The 13,145-nt window shown below is 35.8% G+C and overlaps 1 protein-coding gene across 1 annotated transcript in view; it reads right to left on the bottom strand.

The window, feature by feature from the left end:
• SLC17A8 (solute carrier family 17 member 8) overlaps positions 1–13,145 on the bottom strand; it is a 62,552-nt gene that overhangs the window by 23,092 nt on the left and 26,315 nt on the right. Inside the window, exons 3-5 of the mRNA XM_074268048.1 lie at positions 12,699–12,817; positions 3,961–4,075; positions 827–914 (exon numbers count right to left, since the gene is read on the bottom strand). Of these exons, the coding sequence (XP_074124149.1) occupies positions 827–914; positions 3,961–4,075; positions 12,699–12,817 (322 nt within the window). The remainder of the gene's footprint in view (positions 1–826; positions 915–3,960; positions 4,076–12,698; positions 12,818–13,145) is intronic.

Genomic DNA, 13,145 nt, shown 5'->3' with positions numbered 1-13,145 from the left:
AAGAGGAGATTTGAATCAAAACACTGTAATTCCAAATTCAGGTTTTTTTCTTTTATAACAGAGTTCCTTTGCCCATCATTTATTTTCTTGGTATAGTAGATAAAGTGCCAGGTCAGAACTTGAGTTCAAATCCAACCTCAGATACTTAGTATCTGTGTGACCCTGGGCAAGTCACTTAACCCTATTTGCTTCAGTTTCCTTATCTGAAAAATGAGCTGCAGAAGGAAATGGCAAACCACTCCAGTGTCTTTGCCTAGAAAACTTCCAATGGGTTCATGAAGAGTCAGACATGACTAAAATGACTGAATAAAAACAACAAACACTCACTTATAATGTTGATTTCCTCCGCTGTAAATGGAGGGGCTGAACTCATTGATCTCTAAGATCCTTTCTCAGCTCTACATGAGCCTATAATTCTCCAAAAAAGCTGGGGAGATTTACATGAATCAATTCAAGTTGAAGTAAAAGAATGAAGAAAACCATGTGCCCAATGACTGTGATGACTGAGGCAGAAAGAACTAAAAAATGAAAGCAAACATTATTATGATGACCAAGTATCTTGATCATGGCAAAGAGTTGAGAAAATGTTCCTCTCTCTAAAGGTGGGGAACTATGGATGTGGAATATTATATAAACTGTCAGAGTCAATGTGTCAGTTGGTTTCCCCAAACTGCCTTTTTTTCCTCTATTTTAAAAAATTCTTTGCTATAAAGAATGATTCACTAGCCAGTGAAGGGGGAAAATTATATTTAGAAAGGAACGCAATAGGAAAAAAAATGATACCAGTAGGTAATTTTTAAAGATTTTATCATTCAAAAGTACTTACCACAGAACGAGGTAGTTGCCAATCTGCTTCTTTCAAGTGGGGGTGCCCACTTACTCCACATCCCATGGCATGCTGGGTAGGTAACACCCTGGAAAATGTGTCAAAAAAAATTTAAAAAGCATTATTTGACCTGGCTTCTTTTCCTTTATCTCCTAACCTGGCTCCTCTTTATCTAACATGAGTCATTATTTTTAGATGCAGACTATATGAAGTGCTCAACAATTCCACTTAATTATTGTCAGAAGCTTTAGTTTAAGTAACACTGAAATGAGACCAAGGTTTCTTTAACATCATCAAATCCTAGAATATTAGACCAGAGAGAGTCCCAAGACCAGAGACTTACAATCAGGAAGGACTTTTGGGAATCATTTAGTCCAACTCCCTTCCTCACCCTACATATGTGAAAACTTAGAGGCAGGGAAGTTAATTATTCATCTGTCCTACATCCTTATGTCATAGATGAGGAAGCTGACAAGTTTAGAACCCAAGCTCTGTGATTTCCAGTTCACATGTATCCATGTGATCCTTTTGCTATATTGTGCACCCTCCTCCCCAAGCAAAATTTGCCCTTTGAAATTCATACATTTACCCCCAAAATCAAATGTTTTGAGCATTTTATGAATGGTAGATTCATCATAGAAGGTAGGGAGAAAGCTGATCTTCATGTTAAGAAGTTCTACCTCTAACACATGCTGGATGAGTTCCTCACTCTCTCAGTACCGCAGATAAAGGTAGTAGATTGCAAACTTATCATTTTGAATGATAAGAATAAATTATAAAACAAGTGCTAATGATCATTGATGGAGGAAACTTCCTCACCAAAAGTTCCCTCTCTCAATGAACTCACCAAGTCTATTCCTGCAACTCACCAAAAGAATAGAAACCACACAGGATAGGGAATCAAAAGATCTGGGGAGAGATTCTCAATCTGCTCCCAATTAGAAGAATAAACAAATCCCATAATTTCTATTGGCTCCATTGGTTAGATGAGAAGGCTAGGCTAAATAAAATAAATAACCAACCTACTCCTTCTAGATGTAGCATTCAGGGCTTTGCAGAACTATTCATCTTATGGCATATTGTACCAGCAGACCACGTGGAGGACTGTGATTAGTTCTGAGCACATCATTTTAGGAAGGGCATGAATAGACTGGCAAGGAGGGCAGCTAAGGTGGGGAGGGAATTCCAGATCATATTTTATAAGGATCCCTCAAGGGATTTGGCCTGGAGAAGTGGAGATTTAATAAAGACATAATAGCTGTCCTTGAGTATTTGAAGAATTATCACATACTAGATTTATTCCAAGGCAGCTAGGAGGCACAGTGGATTGAACACCAGACATGGAGTGATGAACTGAGGTAAAAAGGAATAAGTGATTTGTTCAGAGTCACACCAGGATTGAACACCAGACATGGAGATTTAAACTGAGTTCAAATTCACGTTAGACAGGGACTAGCTATATGACCCTGGTCAAGTCACTTAATCCCGTTTGCCTTAGAGTTTTCTCATCTGTAAAATGAGCTATTTCAATTGATGGCAAAACCCTCCAATTTCTTTGCCAAGAAAACTCCAAATGGAGTCAAAAAGAATTGGACATGACTGAAATGACAGAACAATAAAAGGATCACAGGGACACTTATGTGAGAGGCAAGATTTGAACTTAGGCTTTACAATGGCCAAGTCCAGCACTCTGTACCCCATGGAAGCTAGCTCCCAAGTTATGGGAAGGCAGATCTGTTTCAATACAAGAAGGAAATTGGAGAAGGCAGCTTTACAGAGTGGATAAAGAGATAACCTCAATCAGTAAGAACAGGGTTCAAACAAGGTTTTGCAAAGGTGAATTTTGAAAACTATCTTTGCATCTATTTGAAAAAATGAAATACTATCAAAATGGATAAAAAAGAATGGGGTTCAAGGCTTATTTCTGACCCGTCCTGAATAAGTAATTATAGGCAAATCAATTAACTTCTAAACCCACAAATTTCCACCTCTGATGCTTCTCATCTGAGTAACTTAAATGTAACTCATGCAACCTTTGTGGACCTCAATTTCTTTATTTGTAAAAAGAGTGTACTGAAATAAGTGGGCAGTGACTCCATATAACTTTGTATCTACGGTCCTAAGTTGTAGAAAAATTGCTGAGATGTACTTGTAGGAGGAGTTTATTCATTAGTGGAAAACATTTCTTCACCAGGAACCTCAACCACCAATAAAATCACATGTCCTAACCAAAAAAAAAAAAAAAAAAAAAAAGAAGAGTTTATAATGATTAAAGGGGTCCAAGAAATGGGCAGCCTCCAACTATGGTGAGCTTCCTACCACTTGAAATATTCAGAGAAGACAGATGCTCTCTATTTATGGTCAAAGAAGAAAGAAAATGGAAGACTTTTTGGTGTCTCTATCCCTTCTAATTTTAAGTACTTTATGATACTATCTATTGCCCAGTAGAAAGAATGTTGGATTTGCAGTTAGAGATGTTATTCAGTTGTTTTCAGTCATATCTAACTCTTGGTGACCCCATTTGGGGTTTTCTTAGCAGAAAAACAGGCATGATTTGCCATTTCTTTCTCTAGATCATTTTACAGAGCAGGAAACTGAGGCACACCGGGTTAAGTGATTTTTCCAGGGTCACATAGCTAGTAAATATCTGAGGCCAGTTTTGAATTTAGAAAGAGGAGTCTTCCTGACTTCAGTCTGGCACTATATCCATTCTGGTGTTACCTAGCTGCACTTTGACGTTAAAGTCTAAATGATGACATACTACGGTCAAGCTGTTTTTGAGGACTTGATCTCCTCATCTGTAAAAATAAGAAGGCTGGACTCAATGGCCTTTGAGGTACCTTCCAGTTCTAAATTTGTGATACTGGGTGAAATAGTCACTCGTTGTGTTTTATCTTGGGAACATTTTGGAGACAATATTCACTTTTCGAATAATAACCAGAAGTTGAAAAAAGGCAGGAAAATAGTCAATCAACAACTAGGTGCTTGGGATATAAAAACAAAAGTGAAACAAAAAACAAACCAGAAAAATGGGCATGGAGTTTCCATCCTAAAATTGAACAACAAAAATGACATTTAAAAGAACTCCATTATCCAAAGCAAAATATAAAAGTATTGAAAAATTGTTCTCCTACCTCCACCAAACCCTGTAGAATCCTGACCAGCATAACACAGCCATAATGTACTCGAGCTGCAGAAGGGATGAACATATTCAGGGTCGATGTTAAGAAAACAGCAGCTCCAAATACCCTAAAAAGAGAAAGGAACAAAGAGACACTTGTGACTCATGAACATGGTTGTTTGAAAAAAAATAATAAATTAACCCTGGAAGAAAGAACTAACATCTGTAATAGATATGAAATTAACCCAATGGAATATAGATTCTTTTTTCTGGAGAGAGGACAGAGATATACTCCAGAACCATGATTTCCCGAACGTAGGGACTTCTGGGATGTAAACTGCACTTACCAATGCAGATTAACAATTCATCTATAAATGTGTGCTGTCCTTCAATCATTTGTCAGTTGTGTTTGGAAGTTTGGGGTTTTCTTGACAATGATACTGAAATGGCTTGCCATTTCCTTCTCCAGCTTATTTTACAGATGAGGAACTGAGATAAAAAGGGTTAAGTGATTTGTTCAGGGTCACACAACTAGCATGTATCATATGAAGGAAAACTGCTAGTGCTTCTCACTACCTCTTCGCTTCCAAAAAACAAAACAAAACAAAAACCAACCTTATCTTGTACTTATTTTGTACATATGTTGCAAAAATATTGCCCACATATACAGAGAGTTACCAAAATCTTGCCATTTCCATCTTTCCAACATCTCTCCCCTCCATTCATGTAAATGTTCTGTTGTCTCTCAATTATAATCCTTCTCTGGGAGGAAGTTTCTTTTCTGTATAATCTTTTCCTCTGTGAGCAGGTTTCTTAGGCTTCTGGAGCCTCCAGCCAGAGCGAAGGTAGAGTCTCAAATCCTCTTCTTCCTGAATCCCGGCTCTGAATCTCCTCAAGCTCCCCTGAAGTTTGCCCAGGAAGTCTTGTTCTTATCCCAATCCTTCCAGACTGCCGTCCAAACTCAATGTCCCCTCGGAGGCAGCCTTGGTGGCTCCTCATGTTCTCCCAGAGAATGGGGTATTCCAAAGGTGCAAACTCCTTTTAAAGATGTGAACTAAAGGTGTGAATTCTGAGCTAGAGATTTGTTTAGACAACCTGAGTTAGCACCTTGTAATCCTAACACATTCACACATTCTTGATTCACATTCTCATCACCTCTCGCCTGGAATATTGCAATTGCCCTCCCTATCCCTAGACTCTCCCCTAAACTTCCAAAGGAAGTGATTTTCCCAATTTTGTCACACACACGCACGTGCGCACACACACACACACACGCACAAACACACACATACACAATCCATTCCAGTAGTTCCTCATTAGCTCTAAGATCAAATCCAAAAGTTTTCATTTGCCATTTAAAACTTTTCCTACTTTCCAGTCTTCTTATAAATTTTTCCTCTTTACACACTCCGCTGAATTTCTTGTTTCTCACACACAGGCAACTCTGTTTCCCACCTCCATGCCTTTGCACTGGCTGGCTCCCATGGTTGGTATGTATTCCCTCCAAGCTTCCATCTCTTTGAATTTCTAACTTTCTTTAAAAAATCAGCTTCTGCAAGAAGTATATATATGGCGCCCTCAGCAACAAGAGTTGTATTTTATGTTTACTTAAAGTAACAGAGACAGAAGACGCTCAGATTTTCCCTTCCTGGTGAATTATAGAAAGTACGTAGATATAGGTACTCTTCTGCTTGGTTCTGGTTCTCTGTGTGGAAAGTTGGAGAGAGCCATTCATGACTCAAGAGTTTACAAAAATTCCCTAATTGAATCCTGAGCCAGAACTCAGTAAACTTACCAAAGTTTCTTCTCTTCTCTCTCTCCACACACTCTACCTTTTCACTCTGTCTCTTACTTTCGGCTTTCAAGAATTAGGACTCATTTGAAATATCTCCTGAGAACGGATCATAGGAAAGGGGGGACTAAATTGATTCCCATCCTTGATTGTCACGTGCATATGAACATATGGCTGGCTTTAGCATTTGTTCGTTTTTTATCTTTGGGAGGAGGTAGTCTGGTCACCTTGTAAGTTTGCAAAGGTCTGAAGAATAAAAGGTTGAGAATTTCAAGGGAACGAATGAAAAAAAAGTCAGATGAAGGTAGTCTAAGTGTACCTGATCTAAAGCTATGTGATATAGCAGCAGTCACCAAAACCATTTGGTATTGGCTAAGAAATAGACCAGTCTATCAGTGGAACAGATTAGGTACAAAGGACAAAAAAGGGTACAACTATAGCAATTTAGTTTGACAAACCCAAAGATACCAACATTTGGGATAAAAAATTCATTATTTGGAAAAAACTGTTGGGAAAACTAGAAATTAGTATGGCAGAAATTAGATATGGATCCACACTTAACACCATATACCAAGATAAGATCAAAATGGGTCCATGACTTAGGCATAAAGAATGAGATCATAAATAGATTAGAGGAACAGAGGATAGTCTACCTCTCAGACCTGTGGAGGAGGAAGGAATTTATGACCAGAGGAGAACTAGAGATCATTATCGATCACAAAATAGAAGATTTTGATTACATCAAAGTAAAAAGTTTCTGTACAAACAAAACTAATGCAAACAAGATTAGAAGGGAAGTAAAAAATTGGGAAAATATTTTTACAGCTAAGGTTCTGATAAAGGTTTCATTTCCAAAATATATAGAGAACTGACCCTAATTTATAAGAAATCAAACCATTCTCCAATTGATAAATGGTCAAAGGATATGAACAGACAATTCTCAGACGATGAAATTGAAACTATATCCACTCATATGAAAGAGTGTTCCAAATCACTATTGATCAGAGAAATGCAAATTAAGACAACTCTGAGATACCACTACACACCTGTCAGATTGGCTAAGATGACAGGAACAAATAATGATGAATGTTGGAGGGGCTGTGGGAAAACTGGGACACTGATACATTGTTGGTGGAGTTATAAATGAATCCAACCATTCTGGAGAGCAATTTGGAACTATGCCCAAAAAGTTATCAAACTGTGCATACCCTTTGACCCAGCATTGCTGTTATTGGGATTATATCCCAAAGAAATACTGAGGAGGGGAAAGAGACCTGTGTGGCAAAATGTTTGTGGCAGCTCTTTTTGTAGTGGCTAGAAACTGGAAGTTGAATGGATGTCCATCAGTTGGAGAATGGTTGGGTAAATTGTGGTATATGAAGGTTATGGAATATTATTGCTCTGTAAGAAATGACCAGCAGGATGATTTCAGAGAGGCTTGGAGAGACTAGCATGAACTGATGCTGAGTGAAATGAGCAGAACCAGAAGATCACTATACATTTCAACAACAATACTGTATGAGGATGTATTCTGATGTAAGTGAATATCTTCAACATAAAGAAGATTCAACCCACTTCCAGCTGATCAATGATGGACAGAAATAACTACACCCAGAGAAGGAACACTGGGAAGTGAATGTAAATTGTTAGCACTACTGTCTATCTACCCAGGTTACTTATACCTTCAGAATCCAATACTTAACGTGCAACAAGAAAATTGGATTTACACACATATATTGTATCTATGTAAAATGCATGGGATTGCCTGTCATCTAGGGGACGGAATAGAGGGAGGGAGGGGACAATTTGGATGTTATAAAAAAATTACTCATGCATATATACTGTCAAAAAATTTTTATAATTATAAAATTAAAAAAATAAAAGTAAAAATTAAGTTTCCAAAAGTCCGAAGATCCTGGAAGGTTTATGAGGTGGTACTTGGATTGAAAAAAGTGCTGCCATTAGACTTATTAAGCTGACCACAAGCTGAGCCCCCTGCTTGTCTAGAACAACAATGGATTAAATCATCCAAGGGGAATACTTCTAGAGAAATTAAATCATATTGTTGATAATAAACACAGCTGAGATTTGAACTCAGATCTTCTTGGTTCCAAATCTAGATTCCCCCCAAAAATATTATGCCATTCCTTCTTTAATATTCTTGAGACTGTATACAAAATTGAGATTGACATTTTTAAGGAATAAAAATATGTATCTTTAAAATAATAACTATGGTTTATTTGAATTTTTTTATTATTTATTCTTTTTGGGGAATTTGGTTTACAAAGTATTTTCTGAAGAGGAACTTAGTCAAATGCATCTCTAGAATCAGAACTTGCTAATGTGAGAGCATTAAGATAATTGATTAAGTAATAAATATTTAATATACTGGAGAAATCTCTTTTGCTCCAGATTATTAATATCTTTCCGTATATAAATAAAATTATATAAGCATAAATTTTATATATAAACAATTATATTTATACATGTATCCCAAACCTCCTCAGTTTTAAAACTCCTCAGCTACTGATTACACAATTTATGTTAATTATAAAGTAGTAAGTAATAACAGAAAGATGGCATAATTATTCATTTAACTATAAGAAAAATCACATTCAGTAATGCTTAAATTCCTTGCTGTAGAGACAGATAGAATAGTGGATAAAGTACTGAATGTGGGGTGAGACAGACATGAGTCTCAAACTTATCTCAGATATTGAAAAAAGGGTTTGACCTCTTTAAAATACTACCTCACAGGTTGAAAAGAGCAAATAATTTGCAATTTTTAAAATTAATTTTATAATTATAACATTTTTGACAGTACATATGCATAGGTAAAATTTTTTTTTACAACATTATCCCTTGTATTCCCTTCTGTTCCGAATTTTCCCCTCCTTCCCTCCACCCCCTCCCCTAGATGGCAGGCATTCCCATACATGTTAAATATGTTATAGTATATCCTAGATACAATAGATGTGTGCAGAACCAAATTTTTTGTTGTTGTTGTTGCAAAGAAAGAATTGGGTTCAGAAGGTAAAAATAACCTGGGAAGAAAAACAAAAGTGCGAACAGTTTACACTCATTTCCCAGTGTTCCTTTTCTGGGTGTAGTTGATTCTGTCCATCATTGATCAATTGGATCTGAGTTAAGTCTTCTCTATGCTGGAGATATCCACTTCCATCAGAATACATTCTCACACAGTATTGTTGTTAAAGTGTATAATGACCTCCTGGTTCTGCTCATTTCACTCAGCATCAGTTCATGTAAGTCTCTCCAAGCTTCTCTGTATTCATCCTGCTGGTCATTTCTTACAGAACAATAATTTGTAAATTTTTAAGTACAAGCTAAATTTCACCTGTCAATGTTGGTAACTTCAAGTGACTTCTGGTAACACAGTCCCATCATTCATTTCACTCAAAATAAAGTCTCTTTTCAAGATTTTAGGGTTAGAATTAATTCTAACTTTAAATTCTCTTAATTTTTTAGTTAAATTAGTTCTCTCCAGAAAAGTTCTGCCTCATTTACTGTGTTATCCAATTTCTCTAAAACCATAGTTCCAACAATTTCTCTTTACAAATTATTCTTCATAGAATGAAACTCAAGATTTTATCTGACGCAAGCTAGAGGAACAGTATCCATGCTGGAAAGGCTGTAGAAATTGAGACTACATGTATATACTTATTTATGTTTCCTTGAAAGAAAAGAAAGTCATTGAGGGCAGGGACTATTTCACTCTTTGCCATTGCATCTCCCATAACTAGCATAGGGACTGGAATTTGGTAAGTACTTAATAAATGCTTGTTGATTAACCAATTTTTCAATTCTTTGACAAGCTCCAGATAAATGTTCATCTTTTAATCAACTAGCACCACCTGGATGTCTGTCTCACTGGTATTACAAGTAATAACATGCTCAAAACTCTGGTGTTTTGACTTTTCAAGTACTTAATCCAATTACAGAATCACAGAATCTCAGACTTGGAAGGTATCTTAGAGCACAATCTGTACCTCAATTGCCTTTACATTTCCAACAAATAGCCATACAATTTTCACTGGAATTCATCTGGTAATGGGGAACTCACTACCTATCAAATAACTCAACCTACTTTTAATTACCTCTAATTGTTAGAAAGAATGACTTCTTTCTTTCATATTTTCTTGTTTTTCTTTGTTTAGTCAGTTGGAAGAAAGGAATCCTGCAGCTTTCTTTACAATCAGTAAGGATAGAACTGACACCTTTGTATGTAATTCTTCAGAGACAGAGAAATTCTTAGTCCACTGACCCCAAAGTAATCTATGGATTGATTTCAGGGCGACAGTGAGCTTTATGAAGGAGGGATTTTATATATATTTTTGCTTACCTTTAGTTTCCTTTATAATCATAAGTATTCTATCTTATACATTTAAAAACATTATTTGGGGAAGCCACTCTTGGACTTCACAAAACTGACCAAAGGAGACATGACACATAAAAGCTTCAGAATTTCTGCTCTCAAATAAAAGCCAAGTATAGTGTCTTCTAGAAATCTGCATTTAGAGACACTAGGAAAGCTTGAGTCAAAAGAATGTACAGGAAAAAGGACACAAAAGAAAGTTCAAACGGAATCACAAAAAGAGCAATTTTTTTTTACTATTGCATTAAGTTTACTTCCACATAAAAGAATTTCACAGTTTCACATGCAATCCAGCTTGGTGGTACATTCGATAGAGCACCATGTCTGGTATCAGGAAGACTTGAGTCTAAATCCAACTTCAACTTCAGACATTTACCAGCTGTGTGACTCTGAGAAAGTCATTTAACCCCTGTCTGCCTCAGTTTCCTCATCTGTAAAATGCAGATATTAATAGTCTTTTTTAAGAGGTAGCTCTTAGGGTTGTTGTAAAAACAAAGATGTATTATAAAGTATAATCTATTTAAAATTCTTACTTTTTTAGGGAGAAAATTTAGAACTCAATTTTTTAAAATTGATATTTAAAATTATTTCAACATATAATTTTAAAAATAAAATATTATAAAAAAGAACTTGTCAAATGATTTACAAAACCTTGTTTTATGAAAATGTCATTATAACTATTATTAGTAGGGTAGCTCTTAGGGTTGTTGTAAAAACAAAGATGTATTATAAAATATAATCTAAAATTCTTACCTTTTTAGGGAGAAAATTTAGAATTCAATTTTTTTAATTGATATTTAAAATTATTTCAACATATAATTTAAAAAATAAAATGTTATAAAAAAGAACTTGTCAAATGATTTACAAAACTTTGTTTTATGTAAATGTCATTATAACTATTATTAGTAGGGTAGCTCTTAGGGTTGTTGTAAAAACAAAAATGTATTATAAAATATAATCTATTTAAAATTCTTACCTTTTTAGGGAGAAAATTTAGAACTCAATTTTTTTTAAAATTGATATTTAAAATTATTTCAACATATAATTTAAAAATAAAATATTATAAAAAAGAACTTGTCAAATGATTTACAAAACTTTGTTTTATGTAAATGTCATTATAACTATTATTAGTACTGAAATTTTCCTGTTTATTGATGATTAAGTTCATAAAAATATTAAATTAAATAAAAGGAAAATACATTTAGATTTTTTTTCTTTTTATCTCACACATTTCTAAGGGTGTTTCAAGTGATTTCATACTCTTCAGTCTGTTATTTCAGACAATTTCTTCAAGGAGTGAGAAGTGAAATAGGGTAGGGGTTTCAGAGTAATGAGATTAACCTCCTTCATGGAGAGTTGTGGGGTTTTAAAAAAAGACAAACACAAAAGAATATAAATTATGTGATACTTTTGAATATGATCAGAATCCCAGAGTGAAAAAGGAAGTCCTTTCCTCCCTAATCAATACTTTTCTTTACAAACTCCCAGATGATTGATCAAGATAGATCCATTGAGGAGGAAATTATCCCCACTAGAGGTAGCATGTTCCTCTTCTGGACATCTCCCTGTGTGTCTTCCCACCATCCAGTCTTGGTCTGTTTCTTGGTGACTTAGACTTCTTTTTCCTAATGGTCTCTTTGGGACTAGGCAGAATTAAGCCTTTCAACTCTCTTCCTGGGACAATCCTTTCAATATTTCCATGTTACAGCAATAAATTATCCTTCCCCATCTCCTTAAGAACTTTTTCCTGGGAATTAATTATTTCCACTTCCTGCAGGTGCTTCTCATGTAGCACGATCTCCAATTTGATCCAATGGTCCAATGACCATCCTGGTCCCCCCCTTTCCAGTTTACCAATGTCCTTTCTTTAAAAAACAACTGCTGAACTGAATGAATGAATGAAGAATGAATAAGAAACCATGCCCCCTGTGCCAGGCAATCAAGATGGCTCCTGTCATCAAGAAGTTTACAATCTAATGAATGGGATCTGGAAAGGAAAGGAGTGGACCTGGTTTGGAAGTGGTGGTCAGGGGATATAATGAAATCTCCTCTATCAGATCCCTGAATGATTCCAGGGGCTCAGTTTTAGGTTCCAGTAGGTCAAGGATGAGGAGAATGAGAACAATGGTGAGAATCCATACAATATGGCTGGGAAATGGTGATCAGGACAGAGTAGGGCAAGACAAAAGCCAAAGAGAGAAGTAACTTAAGATGTCATAAGATTCATAGATCTAGAGCTGAAGAGGATTTTAGAGAACAACACTCCCACGTGACTAAAACAAGCTTAGGGAAGGAAAATAAATGACTTTCCTAGAGTAGGGGAGCAAATCATTGGTACAGCCAGAGCTAGGACTCAGATGGGCTCCTCTCACTCAACACCAGGCAAAGGAACATGATAGGAGACCTATTTTATTTAGCAAGGAATACACTGAGTATATGAGGATTTCAAACCTCCAGTAATCCCTGGCCTTATCACTAGGGAAGACTGAGAATTGGATAGAGGGATTTAGTAGATACACAAAGCTAAATGTAAAATTGATGAGTGTGTTGTTCCAGCGATTCTTACCTATTTGCAGCAAATTTATTTGAGATGAAGCCTCCTGGAATTTGTGTCATTATATAGCCCCAGAAAAAAGATCCGTGGATGAGTCCAACTGTCTCTGGGTCCCAGTTAAATTGGGCACTCTGCGAATGAGAAAATAAATCATCTGGGATTTGTGAGCCACCAAACAAAGTCTAATAATCATTTTCAGTAACTAGTCTATTCAGGAATTTTTGCCTAGGGACCATGAACTTTTTTTTTTTTTTTTTTTTAGTATTTAGATAATTATATTTCAATATGGTCATTCCTTTATAAATAAATGTATTTTATTTTATGCATTAAAATATGCTTCTGAAGAGGAGTTTATAAGCTTCAACAGATGATGCAGTGGATAGAATGCTGACAATAGCTGTATGACCCTGGGCAGGTCATTTTATCCTATTTGCCTCAGTTTCCTTATCTGTAAAATAA

Source organism: Sminthopsis crassicaudata, chromosome 5 (assembly GCF_048593235.1).
Source record: "Sminthopsis crassicaudata isolate SCR6 chromosome 5, ASM4859323v1, whole genome shotgun sequence".
In the NCBI taxonomy this organism is placed as follows: domain Eukaryota; kingdom Metazoa; phylum Chordata; class Mammalia; order Dasyuromorphia; family Dasyuridae; genus Sminthopsis; species Sminthopsis crassicaudata.
This window is presented reverse-complemented; position numbering and strand designations above follow the sequence as displayed.